The sequence below is a fragment of the Phoca vitulina genome, unplaced genomic scaffold (genome assembly GCF_004348235.1).
Source record: "Phoca vitulina isolate PV1807 unplaced genomic scaffold, GSC_HSeal_1.0 scaffold81, whole genome shotgun sequence".
NCBI lineage: Eukaryota > Metazoa > Chordata > Mammalia > Carnivora > Phocidae > Phoca > Phoca vitulina.
Genome location: NW_022589784.1, coordinates 5,875,720 through 5,899,059, shown reverse-complemented (window position 1 = coordinate 5,899,059; position 23,340 = coordinate 5,875,720). Strand labels below are relative to the sequence as shown.

The window sequence follows — 23,340 nt, the reverse complement described above, 5'->3', positions numbered from 1 at the left end:
ACCTGGGTGGCTCAGTTAGTTAAGTGTCTGCCTTCGGCTCAGGTCATGATCTCAGTGTCCTGGGATCAAGTCCTGCGTCAGGCTCCCTGCTCAGCAGGGAGTCTGCTTGTCCCTCTGCTCCTCCCCCGCTAGTTCTCTCTCTCTCTCTTTCTCTCAAAAAAAAAAAAAAAAAGATATTGGTCTGTGGGGTTTTTTTCCTTGTAATGTCCTTATCTGGTTATGATATCAGGATAATACAACCCTTATAGAATGAATTGGGAAGTGCACCCTCCTATTTTCTGGAAGAATTTGTGTAGAATCAGTATTATTTCTTTCTTATATTTTGTAGGATTCACCAATGAAGCCATCTGGGCATGAAGTTTTCTTTGTGGGAAGGTTTTAAGTCACAAATTCCATTTCTAAATAGAGGACTATTTAGGTCGTCCATTTTTTCTTAAGTAAGCTTTTGTAGTTTTGCATTTCAAGAGATTTGTCTATGCCATGTAAGTTCTCAGATTTATTGACATAAAGTTGTTCATAAAATTCCCTCATTATCCTTTTAATGTCTGAAGGACCTGTAGTGATCTCGCTTTTATTCCACTGTGCAAGTGCTTCTCAAGCCTCTGCTTCTGTCACATTTCCTATTGTCTCATTGGCCAAAATAAGTCACAGGGCTAAACCCTGACTCGGTGTGGGAGGGGATCCCCCAGGAGGGTGGAGACAGGCAGATGTGAATAAATTGGGAGCTATTACTTTAACAATCTGCCATACACACTAGCTCCTTGTGGAAAGTTTCTGCCCCTAAGGAACAGATTTATTCATATTACATCCTTAGTGATTTTGTGCAACCAGTTTTATTTATACAAATATAACAAGAGTATTGAACATTCATTAAGACCAGCTTATTGCATGGTCTACCTGTCTACAATTCCTCCTACATCTCTTTCTTCCAGGGCACTCATCACAACTGTAATTAAATAATTGCGTCTTTAGCTGTTCAGTGTCCATGTTCCTACTAGAATATAAGTTCCATGAGGACAGAGACTGTGTCTGTCTATCCGGGTTGAATCCCCAGCTCCTAGCACATAGTAGATGCTCTACTAAGTCATGTATTTGAAATGAAAACCTGTAATCTACAAGCTACTCCACACCTTGGCAATTATCTTCATGTCTAGGATACATAATTTGATAGGAAAATTGAGAAATGAGGTGGGGAGTCTATGAAACAGACTCCACAAACATGAACTGAGTACCTATTGCATGCATATATGATTCTGCTAAAAGAATAGATCTGGGGCCGGCAGAGCTGGAAGGGACAGTGAGCTCCCTTCTCATGGAAAGAATCAAAGACAGGCTGTACAAGAGGAGACAGAGATGCTGTAGAGGGGGCTTGTTTTAGCTTTGGGGAAGGTTTGGACTAGCCCATATATATGGTTCCTTTCATCTCCAATATCCTACAATTCCACAGCAAGGATTGAGTTTGAGGGAAAGAGAAGATGTGGAAAGGAGCACAAAGGGAGGACTCCAAGAGGTGGAAGGATGGGATTGTGGGGAAGAACAATTTCAGAGAACAGCAGGAGAAAGTTGTGGAGGGTGGTTGGAGATGCAGAGAGGTTTCAGAGGGGAGATTTTAGGTGAAGTTTCCACTCCCTCTCACCTCCCTTCTTTGATTCCTCCCTTGTACCTCTCACACGCACCCTTGAAACTGCTTTCCTCAAGGTCACTATTGAACACTATGTTCCTGTATCTACTGTGAGTGCTCAGTCCTTATCTCCCAGACCCTCCAGACCAGCCCTGAACACTGGGGAGCACTCCCACCCTCTAGAAACCCTTGCCCTCTGGTCTTCTTCTCCAGGCTCCATTGTCAGCCTGTGTCTCGTTCTCCATGGGGCTTCAGTTTCCGACTTCCTTATGCGCACCCCAGGTTCTGGCCATGACTCTGGAGGGGCTCCTGAGACATGGGGTCTTGGCAGACTGCAGCATCACAGGACCCAAAGTTTATATGTGATCTGCCTTTTCCAGCATGTCCTTTAGCTGTGCCCTCAGGGTTGGCAAGGGCCAGTGGGCACAGCAATGACCTTAGAGGATGATACGGAACCTTCATCTGTGTTGAGTCCCCGCAGGTTTCACCAATGTCAGGAGAGCAGTCAGAGCCCCCTCCTCTCTCCACTTCTCCCTTCCCCCTCCATCCCCTACAATCACATTGGTCTTCAGGTTTTATATCTGCAAAGTCACTGCCTCACATCTGTTTGTCCAAAGACCTTGTCCTACCAGAGGGAGGGAAAAAAGAGATGAAGTGGACAGAAAATTTCTTCTCATCAAGGACAATGCAAAGGACAGAAGGCATACTTGAGATGATCTCTCTCCCTTGACCTGCATCAGTACGGACTATGTGCGTGAATGTGTGTGTGTGTGCGTGCGTGTGTGTGCGTGTGCGCGCGCGCGTGTGTGTGTGCGTGTGTGTGCGTGTGTGTGTGTGTGCGTGTGTGTGTGTGTGTACAGATACTTGTGTTCATGAGTGCAATTTCGTGGGTATCATTCAGTATATTTGTAAGTTTCCAAGTATGTGTTTGTGGATATTTTAGTATTATTCATGTGTCCCATTGTGCGTGTGTGTGTTTATAATAGACTATTTAAAAAAAAAACAGTTTTAGGTTTGTGGCAAAATTGAGCAGAAAATATAGAGTTCCCATATACCCCCTGCCATCACAAAATCACAGCCTCCCCCACTTAGCAACATCACCCCAGAGGGAGACATTTGTTACAATCGATGAACCCGCATGGACACATCATCATCACTCAGAGTCCATAGTTTATATCAGGGTTCAGTCTCGGTGTCGTACATCCGGTGGGTTTTGACAAATATGTAGTGATGTGTAATCATAATTATAGTCTCATACCGAGTATTTTCACTGCCCTGAAACTCCTCTGTGCTCCACCTATTCATCCCTCCCGCCCCCACAAACCCCTGGCAATTGCCGATCCTTTTATTGTCTCCATGGTTTCACCTTTTCCAGAAGGTCCTAGAGCTGGGATCATACTGTCTGTAGCCTTCTCCGATCAGCTTCCTTCCCTTAGTAATAAGCATTTAAGATTCCTCCATGTCTTTTTGTGGTTTGAAAGTTCATTCTTTTTAAGAGCTTTATGATATTCCAGTGTCTGAATAGGACCACAGTTTATGTATCCATTCACCCTACTGAAGGATGTCTTGGAGGCTCCCAAGTCCCATTGTCCCTTTGTGTGAGAGAGACAAGGGGCTATGAAGGAGAGCAGAAGTTCACGATCTTGAACACATTATGATGAGTGATACCTCATGCGCCCATTGAAAGGACAATATTCCCAGAGGGGCAATGTCGGAAGAGCACCTACATGATTATAAGGGATGGGGGTGGAGGGAGACGTGGAGAGAGAAGGGGGCTCTGGTTATTCTGACATTGCCCCTCTGGGAATGCTGTACATTTGAATGGGCACCTGGGGCATCACTCATCTACGATGCATACAAGATCGTGAACTTCGACTCTCCATCATGGCCCTACGGGACCTGAAACTCGACCTGTCCGAGATGAAACTCATCACCCTCCCCTCCCTCACCCAACCTGGCTTCTCATCTCATGTTCCCATCTCAGCACATGACACCACCATCTGCCTGGTTGCGAAAGGTATCAGCAATCTGCGCATCTTCCAAAACTCCTCCCTTCCTCTCTTTGCCTCCTGCCCCCATGATCAGCGAGTCATGTCAATTCTCTCTCCCAAACACATTCGGAATCTTTCTGTTCTCTCCAGCCCCAAAGCCACACCCTGGGATTGGACTTCTGAGTGAAGCTTCCACAAATCCCTTTACACCAGTAGGGTTGTTTTGGAAATACCAGGCTCCTCAACACGGCCCTGACACTCACAAACATGCATGGGGCTTTCTGGCCCACATTTCTGGATCTGACTTTGTTGCCTGCCTATGTGCGTGGTTTTCGATGGGAAAGCGATTTGGCCTGCTGGGGGACATTGTGTAATGTCCAGAGATGTTGTTGGTTGTCACAATTGGAGGGGGAGTGTTACAGGCATCTAGTGTGTAGAGGTCAGGGATGCTGCTAAACACCCAACAATGCACAGGACAGCCCCTCCCACAAGAATGATCTGTCCCCAAATGTCAATAGAGCTGAGGGTGAAGAACCCTTATCTAGAGCTGCTTAAAGCCCTCCACAAACCAGCGCTGTCCTGACCCACTGATCACCTGTCCAGATGAGAGAGTATAGAAAACAGGAAGTGTAGAGAAACTTTATAGTAACTTGACATAGTAATTTTACGACTTTTGGGCTCACGTTTTGCATGTCTTTTAAATTCTTTTTTAAATCAATTTTTAGAACAATTTTGAATTTACAGAAAAATTGAGCAACGAGTACAGTTTCTATGTACTCCCACCCCCAACACACACACACACACACACACACACACACACAGAGTTTCCCCTATTAGTAACATACTAGTATGGGACATTTGTTACAGTTAATGAACCAATTTTGACACATTAGTATTAACAAAAGCACACGCTTTATTCAGATTTCTCCAGCTTTACCCTAATGTCCTTTTTGTGGTCCAGGATCCCACATGACATTTAGCTGTCACGTCATCGCCTTAGGCACTTCTTGGCTGGGGTGGTTTCTTGAGCTTTCCTTGTCTTTGATGACCTTGACAGTTTTTAGGAGCATTGGTCAGGGATCCCAGAGGGTGGCTCTCTGTTGGAATTTTCCCGGTGTCTCCCTCATGGTTAGGCTAGGGTTACGGGTTTGGGGAAGGAAGATCGCAGACACAAGGTGCTATCCTCCTCACAATATATCGTGGGAGTACATACTATCCACCTAATTATGACTGCGGATGGTGGCCTTGATCCCGCAGCTGGGTGACATTATGTGTACATCAGGTTTCTGCACTGTAAAGTTCCTTTTTGTCCCCCTCTTTCCACACTGTACTTCTTGGAAGGAAGTCACACTGTGCAGCTCCACCTCTTTTGGAAGATGCAGTATCTACATAAATGATTTGGAATTCTTCTGCACATCAAGTTTGTCTCTTGTCCTTCAACCATTAATGCATTTGATCATTTGTTTGTATCAGGACGAACTCATGGATATTGACTTTATTCTTGGGGTTATAACACAACACGACATTAGTTTAGTTTCTCGACTCGCTCTAACTTTGGCCCCAGGGGGCTCTTTCAGTGGGCTCCCATGGCCTTTGACACACCCCATCATTGCCCGCTGTTCCTTGCTTTCTGGCACCATGCATGTCTTTTTCAATTTTATTTTCCTAGAAATTAATTTTTATTGCATTTTATGGATTGCGGGGGGAAAGTGGTTCTTCAGTGGAGAGAATTTGAGAAGCACTGAAGATCTTCCAGCAGCTTCTTCCGCACTATCAGCTGCAGCGACCTTGGGCTGAGCACACCAGGCTTGCACCTGCCCCAGGGCCTTACAGTGCTCTCCTGGAATGCTTTTCCTTCAGCTCTTCCTTTTCATCCTTCCTGTCTTTCCCTATCTCCCCTCCTCAGAGAAGCCTCCTCCTCCCAGGCTGACACAGCCCCCACCCCAGCTGTCTCCAGCACTCTTGCTTTGTTTTCTTATAGTCCCAATATTTTGTCCCCTGCTGAAATAATCTGTTTGACATATTAACAATTGCTTCTAAATGTAAGCACCAGGGCACCTGGCTGGCTCAGTTGATGGAGCGTGCGACTCTTGATCTCAAGCTTGTGGGTTCGAGCCCCGTGTTGGGTGTAGGGATTACTTAAAAATAAAATCTTAAAAAAAATGAAAATAAATGCAAGTGTCACGAGGACAGGGATAGACCTTGGCATGCACAATATTGTGGGTTTTTAAAAAAATATTTATTTGAGAGAGTGCACAAGCAGGGGGAGGGGCAGAGGAAGACAGAGAAGCAGGCTCCCCACTGAGCAAGAAGCCCTACACGGGACTCGATCCCAGGACCCTGAGATCATGACCTGAGCCGAAGGCAGATGCTCAACCAACCGGATGAGCCACCCAGGTGTCCCTGTGGTTTTTTTTTTTTTTTTTTTTTTAATATTTCAGAAATGTCTCCCTGAGATCCCTGGATGTGGTGGTGGTGGGGGGGGTCCTGATAATAATCTCCTTCTACTGAGGCCAAACTTCAGAGAGGCCACCATGAGACACTGTGTGGGTGGGGAGAACAAAAACAGGGGCCATGCTTGAATCCCCATCACTACAGTTTAGTGTGGGCAAGAGGTACAGAGAGGGAATCCCAGCCATCCTCTGCTCTGAGGTCCCCACAATTACTGGCCTCATTCAACCCCATTTGAGGGTCATGAACGGTTGGAGAAGGTAGGCTAGCCTCAGAATGGAAGGGCGGCATAGTGGATCAGTGGGCTCAAAGCCTCCTTTCATTCTCCTTGCCATGTCACTTTGGGGCTCTCAGCCTCAGTGTTTCTGTCTGTAAAGTGGGTATGATACTCATTATGCTCGAGATAGTGTGAGGTTAAATGAGACTGTGCTGGGCATAAAAGACTCTCAAAAGTAGTTACCTGTTGGTATGATCTCCAAAGGGCACACACATGCAGAATTTTGCAGATGATTTTTGGGGGCTTCACATGCTTCCCCAAAACCTCATCCTCAATCCCGACCTATGAACCCTCTAAGTCATCCCCACCCCCAGCTTCATAACCAGAGCTTGTCTGATGAGTTAGGAGGTGTGAGAACCAAAGGCAGCCCCAGGTGAGGGAGGAGGCGGCAGGTGAGGACTTGGGGAGGGCCGGAGGGGGGCTGTAGGCAACCGCCTGCACACAGGGGAGCCAGTGTGTCTGGAGCTGCCTGGGCCCCAGGAACAGGCCCTCAGGGGCAGGTGGGACCTCGGTTCCAGCCGGCTGTGTGTGGGTGGGGAGGTCTGGCCCAGCCCGGAGTTCCAGTTGGCCCGGTGTGGGGGCTGGGCCGGAGGCAAGGGCAACTGTGCCCAGCTCCTGCCCCGACACCAGTGGACGCCCCCAGGCCCTCTAGTCCAGGACAGGTGAGGGCCTGCGGGCCCCCTCCCGGGGGCCGGAAGCCTCTGCCTGTGTGTTTACAGCGCATCCCCCCCAGGAGTGTGTGCTAGTTCGAGTTCATCCCTGGGGTCCACAGAGGTCATGAGAACCTTCCCAGAAAAGCAAACACGAGCGTGAGCCAGCAGGACATGCCACGCTCACAGGAGTGGCAGCCCATAATAGCACGCCCTTCCCGGCCAGGGCACCTCCCCCTGCCAGGAGCCCCAACAGTGCCACGGATGGGGAAACCAAGGCCCAGTGGGGAAAGACGCATTAGGTCTTTCAGGGGGATTGGGACAGGAGCCGAGGCACGTGCATCGCACACGTCAACATGTGTGTTCAAACACATACACACTGGCCCCTTTGTGTGCCCACACCCACCTCCTGCACAGGCACATCCAGGCAGGAGGGCCGATGCCCCAGCTCCCCTCCCTCGGGCACACCCACCCCCTCTCCAGTCACACGCTCTGGACCATGAGACCCATGCCTCAAACACACCTGTGGAACGTATGTTAAGGGGACCCAGGAATTTCTACAAAGTGTGGGCTCAGGGACCACTATGTGGACGGGGGCTGTCTCAGGTAGACTTGCTGTAGTGCTTTCTCATCTCATAGAATTTTATATAGTTGAGAAAACACTGATTGTTCTGTGTGTGTGTGTGTGCGCGTGCATGCGTGTGTTTTGAATGAAACTCCCTCTGTAGTTGTAAAGGCAGAAACTCACACTATACCCCCTTACACGGAATTCACCCACCTAGTCTCACTTAGATCTGACACACAAATGTGATCTAGGTACAGACAAATAACCGTACACACCCACAGAGCCATTCAAAACACTACTTACACACACATAACCCCCCACACACACTACAGTCATAGATTCACAATCAGGCACACCCACAAATACACTCACACATAAAGAGGTAAGTTCAGATACTCAATTTACATTCAGGAAACAGATCCATATGTGCACCTTGTCACACTCATGCTCACACACAGATCCATGCAAATATCCCCAAATTCACACTGATGTAAACAGCAGCTTCACACACATACACTCAAAAAGTCACACAGGTCAAGAAGAGATAACATACAAACCCAAACACATACGTACACTTATTGTACACACAGTTACACCCGACTACGCACTTAGACACACAGGCCCGCAAAGACTTAACACAAACATTTGTGCATTCACAATTCCTTACAGCTAAGAGGCACACTGCAGATGTTTTGACACAAAACCACAATGGAATACACAAGCAAATATTTAAATATCCACAAAAGGGCCTCAGAGGTTTGCAAGTGTATCCATTCATACCCATTCAACCACATTGATAGATACAAGTAGTCACACTCTTGGGTAAATACACATGCCCTCAATTCGTCTCCTAGCCTCCTTCATTGCCACTTCTTCACACCCTTATACAAAACACAAATACATCTAGATGCTCACAAATACGCACACTCGCAGATCCACTGACAAAACACAAATACACACTCACCACGCCTATATCCTCTGGACACAGACACTTACACAATACAGATCCTTGTACACACAACACACATGAAAAGCACGGACACACACACGTGCTGTCACACTCCCACCCAGATCCGCACACGCAGACACCCTCAAATACACTCACCACCCGACTACATTCAGGGACGCACACACTGATAAGAACACACACACTCTTGTACGCTCACAATACGCAATCGGACACAGGTGTCCCCACGCACACGCTGCCTCTTGGCCAGGAATGACAAGCCCGCATGGATGCTCACACTCACATCTAAGGGTACACACTTGGGCCAGCACACACATCCGCAAACAGAGGGTCCCTCACCCTCCCCAGCGCACGCGCGCACACGCACTCCTCCGCAGCCTCCCGCCACCACCGCAGTCCGGGCCCGCCCCACCCCGCGGCAGGCGGCCAGGCGAGGCCAGGGCGGGCGGGGGACCGGGTCGGGGTCTGGGCCGGGGGCGGGGCGCACCTGGGCTCCGCCCCGGGGCGGGGCCGACGCTGCGTCGCGAGCGCGAGCGGCCGCACCTGGCTCGGAGGCGGCGGCGGCGGGCCCGGTCCGGGTGCGAGCGCGGCGCTGCCCAGCTGGAGCGAGCGCGGAGCCGGCGCCCGCAGCCCCGGCGCCGCCATGGTGGAGGCGGCGCCCCCCGGGCCCGGGCCGCTGCGGAGGACCTTCCTGGTGCCCGAGATCAAGTCGCTGGACCAGTACGATTTCTCGCGGGCCAAGGCGGCGGCCAGCCTGGCGTGGGTGCTGCGGGCCGCGTTCGGGGGCGCAGGTACCGGGCCGGGGGCGGCAGGTGCGGGGGGCGGGGCGCCGGGCCGCGGAGGCCGGGGCCGTGGGAACAATAGCGCCGGCCGCCGGGGGGCCCCGGGCTCGGGCTCGGGCCCCGCCGCGCGGGGCCTCCGGGCTTCCTGCTCGGCCCGGGCGGTGGACTTTGCTCGCCCGGCTGCGGGAGCGCGGTGGGGGTGGGGCCGGCGGGCCCAGATCCGCGCCGGGACCCCGGCGTCCGGGAGCCCAGGTGAGCGGGGCGGGGTCTCCCGGGCCGGCCTTGCACGCCCTCCCCCCCTTACACATTCACATCACGCCCCCGCGAGGACCCCCCCCCACCGCCCCGCAGCCGGGACCCACACCCCGCGTCAGCCCTCCCTGCGCTGCGGGCGGCGAGGGCAGCTCCGGGAGTCCCTTCTTTCGCCTCCATGGCCGCGGCCAGCGGCTGGCAGCTGTGACTTATTACCCCATTTTGCCTAGGAGGCGGGCGAGCCCGGGAGAAGGGAATTGGCCTGTCCGAGATCGGCGGGGGTGGGGGCCCAGGTGTAGGGCCTTCTCCCACCGGGACAGAGCCTCCACTCCTCCCTAGGCCCACATGTGTGCGGAAGTCAGGCCACCCCAAGGGGAAGGATGCGGGTGGGTCCCCAGGATTCGAGGGCCTGAGTGGGCCAAGTCAGGGCCCTAGGGCAGCCCCGGCGCTCAGGCCAGAGCTGGGAGCCAGGGCCTGTTCTGGGGCAGCTGGGGTTAATTAAGGTCTGGGCCTTCCGGGGTGTCCTGCGGGGACGCCTTGCTCTCCCACCGGTCTGCCCACTGGTCTTGGCACCAGCTGGGCACAGCCCATCCCCCCTTCAGTGGCCTTCCCAGATCAACCTGTTCTGGGTGTGGGGCTCGGGGACCGCTGCCCATCTCCTGGGTCCGCCCAAGCCTATGTCTTTCTCCCAGCACCCTCCCATGCACGGCACGCTGTGGGCCTGCCTTTCCCTGAGGATCTGCTGGAGGAAGAAAGGAGGCTGGTGGGGAGAGACCCAGGTCTGCCCCAGCCTCTCCCGTCCCAGGTTATGTGGCCCTTCAAGGCTCGACTTTGGGAATCAGAACTGGGTTTGAGTCCCAGCTCCACCAGGTTATGGATGAATTATCCCAATTCTCTAAAGCTGCTGTTTCCCTCTCTGGAAAAGAGAACATTTATTCACTTATCCATTTTGCAAATGTCTCGGGGGGGGGGCACCCACTACGTGCCGGGGCAGTGCTTGGGTGATGGGGACCCCAGTACCCTCTTCACAAGGTTGCTGGCAGCAGACCTCAGATTTCTTCACGCCGTATCTGGCATTACTGTACGTTCTAAACGTCTGCTCCCCATCACTCCTGCTGTGATCAGTAGTGGTATTTTTATTAATATTAATATCATCATGGAGCAGAAATTACTGTCCCATTTCACAGAAGGGAAAGTGAGGTCTCCTGAGGATGATGCCCTGACTCCCCTGCACTGTGCAGTATCCTCCCCAAGGGTCATGTTCAATCCTCAGTCCCACTCTCCTTCTCGGACAGCCGGGGCTGAGGAAGCACTGGGGAGCTATGGAACATGTTAGAGGACTTGACAAAATGAGATCAGATATGCAGTTGCCCAGGGAGCAGGTAGTTCTGGTGGCCCTGAGGCACAGGTGGGAGGAGGCTGGGCAGGAATGCAGGCCAGTGGGCTCCACAGGACTCTAGCTCAGAGATAAGAGGGTGCCATCTCTGTGCAAGTTTGGGAAACACCACACGAAGTCCCTTACGCCGGAGCATCAGGGTGACCTACAGGGAAACTGGGTTCACGTCAGCTGGGCCGTTTATTAGCTGTGTGATCTTGGGTGAGTTAGCTCTCTGGGCCTTGGTTTTCTCATCTGTACAGTGGGGCTAAGAATAAGTTGTCCTAAGGATTACACGAGCAAACGCATGCAAGGTGGCTTCGGTCTGAGTAAATGCTAGCTACGCTTAGAGCTGTGCGGTCCCAGGGCGCGGCCGCAGCTCCCTGGGGCTGGTCTAAGTCACGATGCACTGTAAGTGTAAGTGAACCGCACCGTGGCTTCTGAAGGCTTCATATAAAAAAGTGAAATATCTCATGATGTTTTTATATTAATCACATGTTGAAATGATAGTATCAGGTATGTTTTGGGTTAAATATATTACTAAGGTTACTCGTTTCTATGTTTTTAATGGGGCAGCTACAAAGTGTAAAACTACATATGTGGGCCAAACTGCCTTTCTCTCAGACAGCACTACCCTATGGTAAATGCCTAATAAACATTTTTAGTAGAGAACAATGGCTCTCTACTAATGGGGGGTGGTTCTGCCTCTTAGGAGACCTTTGAGAGTGTCTGGAGACATTTTTGGTTGTCACTACTTAGGAGGAGGGTGCTCCTGGCATTTAGTGAGTAGAAACCAGGGACTCTGGTGATCGTCTTACAAAGCGCCGACCAGCCTACCCCACCCCCTGCCAAACACAACGAATTATCCAGCCCTAAATGCCAATAGTGCTGAGGTGTGGGCACACACACAGGTACAGAGGAAGTGCTTGATCAACATTAGCTATTGGTAGCCCTAGCTCACGGTTTTCATCTTGAAGGCCCTGACAAGTCCTGCAGGAAAGAAACTTTCTCTCTTTCTTTTTTTTTTTTTTTTTTTAATATTTTATTTATTTATTTGAGAGAGAGAAAGAGAATGAGCAGTCGGGAGGGTCAGAAGGAGAGAGAGAGACACGGGGCTTGATGCCAGGACCCCGGGATCATGACCCGAGCCGAAGGCAGACGCTTAACCAACTGAGCCACCCAGGTGCCCCGGAAAGAAACTTGTTTAATTTTGCCAATGGGAACAGGAAATGAGCAGGAGCTGGGGAGATAAGGAGCAGGGTTTGGGTTGGGGAGATGCCAGGAGGTTGAAACCTGAGGACATTAGGTGTTGGGGGGTGGTGGTGGGGGGGGGTGGTGATTTCTTAATGCAATTTCAGAGAGAAGGAGCAGGTTTGGAGCAAGGTACTGAGCATCATGAGAGATGCCCAGAGGGCAGTGGGACACAAGGCCTGGGCTGCAGCAGGTGGCAGTGCTCTGATGGCCAGGGAAGCCATCACTGAGGTGGGGGTGGGGGGTGGAGTAACATATCCATTTACAGGACTGTTCTGAACCTGGCATTGACAGGGCATGTGGGGAGGAGGCCTGGCTGGAGTGGTGGGACAGAGAAAAAGATGGGAAGCTGGGAGATGCTGGGGGAGGAAGGTTTCCGGAACAAGGAGGTGCTGGGCAGAACGCCCAGACAAGATACGGCCCACAACTGTGCGTTGGAGGGCCGCTGCTGGCCTTGGGCAGGCTGGGAGCTGGGAGGGCAGGAGTCTCAGGGAGGTTGGGGTGGGGGTCCGGTGGAAGGAAGCAGAGCCTGGAGAACTCTGTTCTTTCAAGAAGCTGCGCTGAGAGGGGCAGAGAGCGGGCACAACTCTCCACAGGAGTGGAGCATTAAGTGGGGAGGTCAAGTGTGATTTTAGGGGGTGGGGAAGGAGCTGGGGCAGGGAGGCACCGAAGGGAAGATGCCTGAGTCCTTGTAGGTGAGGGCGGGGGGTCTCTGGGGAGCATGGCTGTGAAGACAGGCGCCTGAGGAGGGTCTGAGGTGTCATGTGCAAATGTTTTTAAGCAGTAGAATCCTGCCCCCCATTCTTTCAGACACACAGAACCCCAAAAGACAAAACAACTGTTCAGATTGGAATTTAGAGTTGGGGCCTCCCTGGAAGACCCCCCCACGAGGGCTGGTTCCCCACGCTGGCTTCAGTCACCTCCTCCTAGACCTCCCCAGAGAGAATCTTCCTGGTGCCTTTTTCTGGTCTTTCTCCTCCCCACCCTTGGGTCCTGCTTGGGGCTCCACCACCCACCCCTCCCTCCACATGGGGCTTCCTCCAGCCTCTTCCTACCCTGCCTGTCTCATTCAGCCTTTTCCAGGGGTCTTGTGGCCGCCTCTGCAAGGTGACCTCACCTCTCTCCTAAGGCCCAGCCCCTCACATTCAGCCTCCGCTGCCTCACCTGCCGCCCCTCCCGTATCCCTAACCCTTTCCCCTCCCGCCCCCATCTTTCCAGTCACACCTGATGGGGCCTGGGCACCTCCCTCTCCCTCCCCTGCCTCCACCCTTCAGTCACCAGGTACAGACCCCCCCCCCCCCCCCGCATGTCTGCAGTCTGGCCACCTCCCCCATTCGGTGCCCTGCCAGCCAGCCCTGCCCTCCACAGCCCACCCCACCCCAGCCCCCAAGCTGAGACAGGGTGTAGAGTCTGCTGAAGGCCTGGGTCTGAATCCCAGGGCCAGCGTTGCCCAGCTGCGTGGCCTTGGGCAGGTTTCTGGAGTTACCTGTTGTGCCCTGGCTGTTGTTTCCCAGGCTGGTGGGCCCCCCCAGGGAGATCGATTAAGCCATCTTGGCATTGTGATTGTTCTTTGAGGGCCTCCAAGCCCACCCACCTCCCAACAAGCCTCTGCGCAGGCGGCCGCCTCCCCTCGGGTCCCAGAGCTGCCGTCCCCCTGCCGCGCTGTGCTCTCGCACCGCCTGGAGCCCCTTCCTCCGGCGCGCTCCCGCCCGTCCCCGTGCCGTCCTCCCTGCGGATGCCCGGGCCCTGACCCGCCGTCCCCCACCTCGCCCCACAGAGCATGTGCCCTCGGAGCTGTGGGAGCCCTTCTACACCGACCAGTACGCGCAGGAGCACGTGAAGCCCCCGGTGACGCGGCTGCTGCTCTCGGCCGAGCTCTACTGCCGGGCCTGGCGCCAGGCGCTGCCGCAGCTCGACCCCCCCCCCAGCCCCTCGGCGCTGCTGGCCCTGCTGGCGCGGAGGGGCACAGTGCCCGCGCTGCCCGAGCGCCCCGTGCAGGAGGCCGACCTGAGGCACCAGCCCATCCTCATGGTAGGCCCCGCCCACCAGCCCCGCCCCTCCCTGAAGGCTCCGCCCACCAGGCCTGGCTCCTCCCCAGAGGCACTACTCTGGCCCTTGAGGCCCTGCTTTATGGCCCACCAGGAGTGGTTCTTCCAGGACCCCTATCCTGCTCCTTCCCAGAAGCCCCACCCACTAACCCAGGCCCATCCCCAAAGCCCCTCCTACTTCAGGCCCCGCCCCCACCCACCCAACCTTGAGGTGCTTCCTCCTCTTCTCCCTCAGAGGCGAGCGGAGCCCCCATCCCTCGCCCTGGTCTCACCCTTCAGCCCTTACCTCCACAGGGAGCCCACCTAGCTGTCATTGACGCCCTCATGGTTGCCTTCGCCTTCGAGTGGACAAAGACACTGCCCGGTCCTTTGGCCCTGGCCAGCTTGGAGCATAAGCTCCTTTTCTGGGTGGACACGGTAGGTGGGGTTAGGCTGGCATGGGCTGGGGGCCAGGATCGCCCGGTGACCGGAGCTCTGACCTCTCCCTGCTCCCCAGACCATCCGGCGGCTGCAGGAGAAGACGGAGCAGGAAGCTGCCCAGAGAGCCTCTCCTGTGGCCCCTGCAGATGGGGTGGCCCCAGCACAGCCCTCGGTGAGGCTAGGGCGATGGACAGATGGACGGACGCAAGGACAGTTGGATGGCTGGGTGGGCAGGGAAGGGCTGCACCTCGAGGCCGGTCCTACACTCGGTGGGGGGGGGGGCGCTGGAGGTGACTCTCTCTCTCTCTTCCCTCTCCCCTCTGCCTCTTCTGCTCTCCCCTCTGCCTCTCTGGCGTCAGTGCCCCACACGCTGGTATTGGAAGCTGGTTCCTGTAAGTGGGGCTGTTTCTCCGCCCCGTCTGCCTGCCTTGCTTGTCGCTTTGTCTCTCCATGTGTCTGTTCTGCCTGCCTGTCTGCTCCCTCTCCTACTTCTTCCCAGCTGTGAGCAAAAGACGTGGGACCCCATCCCTGGGGGACAGAGAGAAGCCCTCTGTAGCCTCAGAGAGGAGAGGAATCTCTGCTGTTAACTGACCGGGCAGACCCCTCCCCAGTTACCGTTCAGGGGGATGAACCTCCCCTCCCAGCAATTAAGAGGGCAAAGCTCCTCGGCTTGTCCATCTTAGCTGAGCTGGGAGACTTCCGGCACTTCTGAAGGGAGGACTCTTGCCCTTCAGACATATGGATCCTGACCCCAGTGGCAGGGCACATGGAGAAGACCCCCTTAGTCAAGAGGAAGACCCCCAAACCCAGAAGAAGGTGGAAGAACCTTCCCAAGACCCCGGTTTCCCTAAGGACAAGTCCCAGCTTTGGTGGTGGTGATGGGGGGGGCCTCCATCCCTGAAGCACAACAAGGGGCAAGTGACCCCTGCAAGTGGAAGGCTTTGGGCTGGGTGGGATCCCTGCCTTTGCTCACTCTGGGGCCCCCTTCCTTCCACTCTCGGGCCTGGGTTGGGGGTTCCTCTCCTTCTGCCTCCCTGCTTCCTCTGCATCCCCTCCCCGAGCTGGGGCCTGGGTCTTTTGTGGGGGAGCCGGGGGGAGATTCCCTGCATGGGAGGCTGCTCTGTGGGGTCCCTCCAGGCTGGGAGGAGCTGGGGTCCCCAAAGCCGGCCAGAGCGCAGTCGGAGCTGGATGGCCAGGGCTCATGACAGGGTCAGGGCTCTCTCCCCCTCCCCTGGAGGTGTGCTTGGGGGCCCAGCAAGTCAGCACCCCTCCCGCCCCGCTGACGGCTGCTCCTCTCCCCCCCCAGCACGCAATTGCCTTCTGTTTGAAGGAGTCGGGGAGCAAACCCCCCATGGTAATGTATCCCCCGCCCCGGGGTCCCAGGAGTCCTGCCCCAGCCCTCGCTGCTGGCCTGGCTGCTCGCTGCTACCCTTCCCCCTGCTCCAGGCTGGCCCCACTCTGGCTCTGGGACCCCCAGCTTCACGCCCCCTCATGGCGGAAACCCCAGGCCTCCCCACCCAGCCTGCATGACCACTGACTTGGGGCCAGCCTGAGCCTCTGACCTAACTTGGCTCCCACCCGCAGATCCGATACCGCAAGGACCGAGCTGTGGCCCGACGCGCCCCCTGCTTTCCAAATGTGACCACCCTCCAGGATCTGGCAAGTGGGGCTGCACTAGCTGCCACAATTCACTGCTATTGTCCCCAGCTCTTGCGACTCGAGGGTGAGTGCGTGGGCCTGGGCCACACTTGTCCTTGGGAGCTTGGCACCCAGGCATCTGCCCCCGAGTGGGGCAGTAATTATGAGTGCAGCTTCCAGAACTGGTGGACCGGGGCTTGCACATTTTTTCCCCCAGTTAGCTGTGTGACCTCGCACAAGTGTCTAAACTTCTCTGCGCTTCATATAATTCATTCCTGCAGCAAATATTTATGGAATGCCAGATCCTATTGTAGGTGCCAGAGATCCGGTGAGAACAATACAGATGTGCTCCTGACCTCAGGCAGCTCACATCCTAGTTGGGAGAGAAGGACAATGAGTTCAGCCAGGAGAACATTCCGGATGTTAGGTGCTCCAAGCGGGACCAGGTGGTCAGGAAGAGCTTTTTGAGTTGAGTTCTTGCGGAACTAGTTCTCCAGGCCGTTGGGAACAGATGCAGGGGCCCGAGGAACAGCCTATCCTAGTACCCACTTTGTGAAAGGCACCTAGCATGAGGCCCGGCCCATAGGAGGCCCTCGCTTCCCCAGGGCCCGCCCTCCTGCCCATAGAGCTGGGGACCCAGGTATCCTGTCCCGACAGAGGTGTGCCTCAAGGACCCCATGTCCGTGGCGGACAGCCTGTACAACCTCCAGCTGGTGCAGGATTTCTGTGCCTCCCGCCTTCCTCGTGGCTGCCCGCTCTCCCTCGAGGACCTGCTTTATGTCCCACCGCCCCTCAAGGTAAGGTCATCTCGAGGCCTTGGGGGCCGAGGCAGGCGTCCAGGGCCGTGGGTCCCATTGGCTGACCCTGCCTTCTGCCTCCAGATCAACCTAGTGGTGCTGCTAGCCGAGATGTTCATGTGCTTTGAGGTGCTGAAACCTGATTTCGTGCAGGCCAAGGACCTGCCTGACGGTCACGGTGAGGCCTGGCCCTGGGTGTGGGGCGGGGTAGGGAGGCCAAGCCCTGCCTGACCCTGCTATCCCTGCTGCAGCGGCCTCCCCCCGGGCCACGGAGGCCTCTCCCGCTCAGAACAGCAGTGGCTGCAGGTACAGTTTCCCTGTTGGGTGAGTCTCCATGGCCATGGTGGGCTCTTCCCCTCGCTGGGCGCTGCGCCAGGGCTCGGGGATGCTCTCTGCTCCACTCCTGGGAGAGGTGAGCAAGGCCGGGGGGTCCCTCGGCTGACGTGCTTCTCTTGGCAGTTCTCCTGTCTTCAACTTCCGCCACCCGCTTCTGTCACCCGGCGGCCCCCAGTCCCCACTCCGTGGATCCACAGGTGAGGGCAGGAGTACAGCTGGTCACTGGAGACCCCTACCCAAACACTGCCTTAGCAGACTTCATGTCTCCTCCTGATCCCTCCACTGGGTCCCACCTGAATGACCCCGTGGTGACCCTCACTGACCCCTCCCACCAGCGGCCCCCAGCTATCTGTCCACATAATGCCCCATCAGTGACACCCCCTGGCAGACCCCACCCAGGGCCCAGCGACTCCATAGTGACCACTGAGCGACCACTTACCACCTCTCCCCAGGCTCACTGAAGTCCTCCCCGTCCATGTCCCACATGGAGGCCCTCGGCAAGGCCTGGAACCGTCAGCTCAGGTGAGTGCATCTCAAGGGCCAGTGGAGCAGACTGGGCAGGGCTGGGGCTGGGGCTTGTCCCAGGGGCTGACCCCTCCCTCCTGCCGCCCAGCCGTCCCCTTTCCCAGGCAGTGTCGTTCAGCACCCCCTTTGGCCTGGACAGCGACGTGGATGTTGTCATGGGAGACCCCGTCCTACTCCGCTCGGTCAGCTCGGACAGCTTGGGCCCCCCACGCCCTGTGCCAGCCCGGACCCCCGTCCAGCCGCCCCCGGAGCCCGGAGACCTGCCTACCATCGAGGAGGCCCTGCAGATCATCCACAGCGCCGAGCCCCGGCTGCTCCCAGATGGGGCCGCCGACGGCAGCTTCTACCTCCACTCCCCTGAGGGCTCCTCCAAACTGCCACTGGCCTCCTCCTACCCACTCGACGGGGCCTCAAAGCCACTGCCCGCTGCGCCCACCCAAGCACCCAGCTACGTGCCCCACCCTGAGGGTCCCCTGAAACCGTCTCCCTGCCCGGCAGGGGAGCTTTCGAAATCCCCGGCCCTGTCTGAGGGCTCCCCGAAGGCAGCAGCTTCGTCCCCCGCGGCCGGCAACTCTGAGGTGAAGATGACCAGCTTTGCTGAGCGCAAGAAGCAGCTGGTCAAGGCCGAGGCCGAGGCAGGGTCCCCGGCGGCCACCCCTGCCGCAGCAGAGGCCCTGAGCTCGGAGATGAGTGAGCTGGGGGCCCGGCTGGAGGAGAAACGGCGGGCCATCGAGGCTCAGAAGCGGCGCATCGAGGCCATCTTTGCTAAACACCGCCAGCGACTGGGCAAGAGCGCTTTCCTGCAGGTGCAGCCGCGGGAGGCTGGAGGGGAGGCGGAGGCGGAGGCCAGCCCGGTCCCTGGTGGGGAGCGGCCAGCGGGCGAGGGCCAGGGCGATCCGGCCCCACGGCCCAAGGCAGTGACCTTCTCACCCGAACTGGGCCCGGTGCCCCCCGAGGGGCTGGGGGACTATAACCGGGCGGTCAGCAAGCTAAGTGCTGCGCTGAGCTCCCTGCAGCGGGACATGCAGAGGCTCACGGACCAGCAGCAGCGGCTCCTGGCCCCACCCGAGGCCCCGGGGCCTGCCCCGCCACCTGCTGCATGGGTCATCCCTGGTCCCACAGTGGGTCCCAAAGCCGCGTCTCCCAGCCCTGCTCGGCGTGCCCCAGCTGCCCGGCGCAGCCCCGGGCCCGGCCCCAGCCCGACACCCCGAAGCCCGAAACACGCACGGCCAGCAGAGCTGCGGCTAGCGCCCCTGACAAGAGTGCTCACACCTCCCCACGATGTAGACAGCCTCCCCCACCTGCGCAAGTTCTCGCCAAGCCAGGTACCCGTGCAGACACGCTCCTCTATCCTCCTGGCGGAGGGGTCACCACCTGAGGAGCCTGTGGCCCGGCCTGGCCTCATCGAGATCCCGCTGGGCAGCCTGGAAGAGCCCACAGCCGAGGACGAGGGAGATGGGAGCCCCCCTGGTGCTGAGGATTCCTTGGAGGAAGAGGCGTCTTCAGAGGGAGAGCCCCGGGCCGGGCTGGGCTTCTTCTATAAGGTGAGAGTCACCTAAGCCAGTGGGGGAAGGGACCGGGTGGGTGGCCACGTGCTCAGGGAGTAGGATCACTGGTGGATAAACCGGGAGGTGGATAGCCAGGTGGGAGTGGGCAGACAGGCAGGGTGTGTGTGGCCGGATGGGTGGGTGGGTAGAGGGACGGGTGGATGACGGATGGATGGGTGGGTGACAGACAGATGGACAGGAGTAAGTGGACAGACAGGGCTGGGGTCTTCCATGGCATCTCCTCCCTCCTGTTCTCTCCTTCCCACTCTCCCCACCATGGCCCTGCCCGTCCCCCTTCCTACTCTTCCATGTCCCTGTTCTCCGTCCTCATAGCTCCCCCAGCCTGGGCCAGTGGTCTCACCTGGACGCCTGCGGTCACGTGCTGACTGGCCTCTACCATCCACCCCCCCCAACCCCTCCGTCCTTGGCCATTTTGAATGGCCAGTTCATTTTTTTTTTTTTTTAATGTAAACTGGACCCTGTCAGTCCCCTACTTAAGCCCTTCTACAGCTCCCGTTGGTCTTAGAATAAAAAAAAAGTGCTTCCCACGGCTTTGGGCCCTGCTCACCTCTGACCTGTCCTATGCCCGTCACCCTCGCTCCACCTCCCAGCACGCCCGCCCCTCCCCCTTTCCATGCCTGCTAGGCTTGTTCTAGCCTCGGCGCTTTTGCACTTGCTGTTCCCTCTGCCTGGAATACCCTCTTCACCTCCCACCCCTCCCCAGTCAAGTCCCTGTCCTTCTCCAGGAAGGTCACCTCCAGGAAGCCTTGCTTAGTGCCCTCAGGCTAGGATAGGTCCCTCCCTACACTGTAGACTGGTTGCTGCTGCTGATCTATCAGGTCGCCTTCCCCACTGGGTTAAGCGCTTGGTGTGAACAGCACCCAGTCTGGCTTGGTCCCCTTTTTGCCCCGGTACCCAGCTCAGGGCCGTGCACAAAGCAGGAACCCGCTAAGTGCCTTCAGACCAGTTACACAAGGGAAAGGAGGGGTGAGTGGTTAGCAGGCAGGTTGGACAGAAGTACTAGGGGAGGGACGGCCAGCTGGACTCGGTGCCTGCCCCCAGGATGAAGACAAGCCCGAGGACGAGATGGCCCAAAAGCGGGCCAGCCTGCTGGAACGGCAGCAGCGGCGGGCAGAGGAGGCGCGGCGGCGGAAACAGTGGCAGGAGGCCGAGAAGGAGCAGCGGAGGGAAGAGGCCGCACGGTGAGGCTGGGGGCTGCCTGGGAGCCCTGCCGCCAGTGAACCTGTGAGCGGTCTGACTGCTCGGTAACTCTTGATCTGCAGGCTGGCCCAGGAGGAGATGACTGCGGGCGCCTCGGCCCCCCCAGCTCCTGTGGCCCCCACAGCAGGCCCAGGCCCAGCCCCTGCCGGGAGGGCCTCAGCTGAGGAAGAAGTGGGCCCCAGGCGGGGGGACTTCACTCGGCTCGAGTATGAACGCAGGGCCCAGCTGAAGCTAATGGATGACCTTGACAAAGTGCTGCGGCCACGGGCTGCGGGGACCGGGGGGCCAGGCCGGGGCGGGCGGAGGGCCCCCCGGCCACGCTCTGGTTGCTGTGATGACTCGGCCCTGGCACGAAGCCCTGCCCGTGGCCTGCTGGGTAAGGACTCTGTAGGGCTGGGGCGTCAGGGCTGGTGCCTGCCCAATGCGCATGTCCAGGGCTTGCCGAGACCCCCATGAGTACGTGGGGTGAAAGGGGTCTTGGGGGGTTGCCCATGCCTGTTCGACTTCCAGAGGGATGTGGGGTTACAGTGGGGCAAGGCATGCTGGGCAGAGCTGGCCTAGAGTTCTCGCTAGAGCTTAAGGGACACAAGGCTCTCTCAGGGATGTTTAGGAGCAAGAGCTTTGGGGGGGGGCGTTCCCTCCCGCCTGCTGGGCACAGCCCCCTCCTCCATGGGTGGGCGGAGGTCCGTCTCAATTGGAGTGCACAGGGTGAGGGTCTCAGGAGGCGGGGCTGACCCCTTGTTCCCTCCACAGCCTACCACGTAAGCGCCCCCCCACCCCCCAGGCCCTGTGGAGGCAGGACTGTGGGTAGGAATGACCCCATGCGCTCTTCTCCCAGGCTCCCGGCTCAGCAAAGTCTACTCTCAGTCCACCCTGTCACTGTCCACCGTGGCCAATGAGGCCCCCAATAACCTCGGCGTGAAGAGGCCCACGTCTCGGTGAGTGTGGGCCAGGCAGGCCTCTCAGGGTCCGTGTGTGTCTTGCTGAAGGGATGAGAGGACGCAGTCCTGTGCATGTGCACAAGGGGGGCTGTTGACGGGCCTCAAGAACACGGCCGTGTACCTGAGTGGGGGTGCACCCGAGCGGGGGCGCGGGCATCTGTGGCTGGCGTGCACACACACACACACGCACACACGTGCAGCACGCGCACACATCCCCCCGCTCCGCAGGGTCCCAGGGCCATCCCTTCCCTGGTCCCTCTGCCTCTGGGGAGGCTTCCCTGACCACTGACTGCATCCCCATCCCCTCCTGTCCCCCCTTCCCCCCCAGGGCTCCGTCCCCATCCGGCCTCATGTCCCCCAGCCGCCTGCCCGGCAGCCGTGAGCGCGACTGGGAGAATGGCAGCAACGCCTCCTCCCCGGCGTCGGTGCCCGAGTACACAGGTAAGTGGGGCCGGAGCTGGCGAGCCCCAGGCCCTGCTTGTCCCCCCCCCAACCCCCAGCCCCGCTGACTGCCCCGCCCCCTAGGTCCACGGCTGTACAAGGAGCCCAGCGCCAAGTCCAACAAGTTCATCATCCACAACGCCCTGTCTCACTGCTGCTTGGCGGGCAAGGTGAACGAACCACAGAAGAACCGCATTCTCGAGGTGAGCCTGCGCCGGGGGCTGGGGGGCCGGCGGGGGGGCGGGGGAGGGTTGGGGGCCCTGCCCACTGGCGAACCGGTTGCACCACCCCACCAGGAAATTGAGAAGAGCAAGGCCAACCACTTCCTGATCCTCTTCCGCGACTCGAGCTGCCAGTTCCGGGCCCTCTATACGCTGTCCGGGGAGACAGAGGAGCTGACCCGCCTGGCGGGCTACGGCCCCCGCACGGTCACGCCCGCCATGGTCGAGGGCATCTACAAGTACAACTCGGACCGCAAGCGCTTTACCCAGATCCCTGCCAAGACCATGTCCATGAGTGTAGACGCCTTCACCATCCAGGGCCACCTCTGGCAGAGCAAGAAGCCCACGACTCCCAAGAAGGGCAGCAGCACCCCCAAGTAGCCTCGTCCCGGTGGTACACGGGACAGGCCCCAGCCGTCGGCCATCCGGAGGACAGCCTGAAGGACAATCAGTTGGTATTCCTGGGTCTCGTCTGTTCCCAACCTTGTTTGGGTAGGGCTGGAGTCCCTACCCCCTAACTTCTGTCCTGTCCTGCTGTGGGGGCTGAGCTGGGAGGTTCAGGGACTCAGGGCTCAGCTCAGTCCCCTGTCTGTCCTCCCCACCTTCTTGAATAAAATAATTTAGAAAGAGCTTGAGTGTTGTTGGCATCTCCTAACCCTAACCCAGTGACATCTCTGAGAGGTTTCCTTTCTCCTCGATAGCTCTGATGTGGTTCCTGCCATGGCCCCTCATGGCCGCTCCTTGGCCACCTCTTCCCTGATCTCTCCCCGTGGCCGCTCACTCCACTTTTCTCCTCCACGTGGATGTTATTGGCCTCTCCTGTCATTTGGTCTGCGGCCAGTTGCTAAGCTTGACCTTCTCTCTGCCTGCCTCTGTTTCTAGGCTCGGTTACCACCGCTAGAAAGGATTCCCAGGTTTCTCTCCTACGAGCCCCTCACCCAAGAGTCTGGGTCTGTCCTTGGCACGGCCACAGACGTCTCAGATGTAGGCCCTACAGCATGAGCTCGAGCCGGCCTGAGCTCC

General features: G+C 57.3%; 1 protein-coding gene across 2 annotated transcripts; it reads left to right on the top strand.

Annotated features, from left to right (window-relative positions):
* Positions 1-9,124: 9,124 nt before the first annotated feature.
* On the top strand, positions 9,125-22,941 carry CAMSAP3 (calmodulin regulated spectrin associated protein family member 3). 2 transcript variants are annotated; one of them, XM_032394870.1, is made up of 19 exons: positions 9,125-9,313; positions 13,960-14,213; positions 14,525-14,647; positions 14,727-14,822; positions 15,010-15,042; positions 15,957-16,004; positions 16,235-16,373; positions 16,946-17,085; positions 17,170-17,263; positions 17,337-17,391; positions 17,545-17,618; positions 17,874-17,943; positions 18,035-19,490; positions 20,556-20,695; positions 20,777-21,090; positions 21,553-21,652; positions 21,984-22,096; positions 22,181-22,299; positions 22,393-22,941. In XM_032394870.1, the coding sequence occupies exons 1-19, from the start codon at positions 9,166-9,168 to the stop codon at positions 22,696-22,698; spliced, it is 3,822 nt and encodes a 1,273-aa protein (XP_032250761.1). In that variant the 5' UTR covers positions 9,125-9,165; the 3' UTR covers positions 22,699-22,941. The 2 variants fall into 2 exon arrangements, with proteins under 2 accessions (XP_032250761.1, XP_032250762.1); XM_032394871.1 differs by lacking the exon at positions 15,957-16,004.
* The last annotated feature ends 399 nt before the right edge of the window (positions 22,942-23,340 follow it).

Coding starts and splice junctions, on each gene's coding strand:
- CAMSAP3 (XM_032394870.1), top strand. CDS start 9,166: ATGGTGGAGGCGGCGCCCCCCGGGCCCGGGCCGCTGCGGAGGACCTTC. Junction 14,823..15,009: donor TGGCCCCAGCACAGCCCTCG/GTGAGGCTAGGG, acceptor CTCTGGCGTCAG/TGCCCCACACGCTGGTATTG. Junction 16,005..16,234: donor CGGGGAGCAAACCCCCCATG/GTAATGTATCCC, acceptor TCCCACCCGCAG/ATCCGATACCGCAAGGACCG.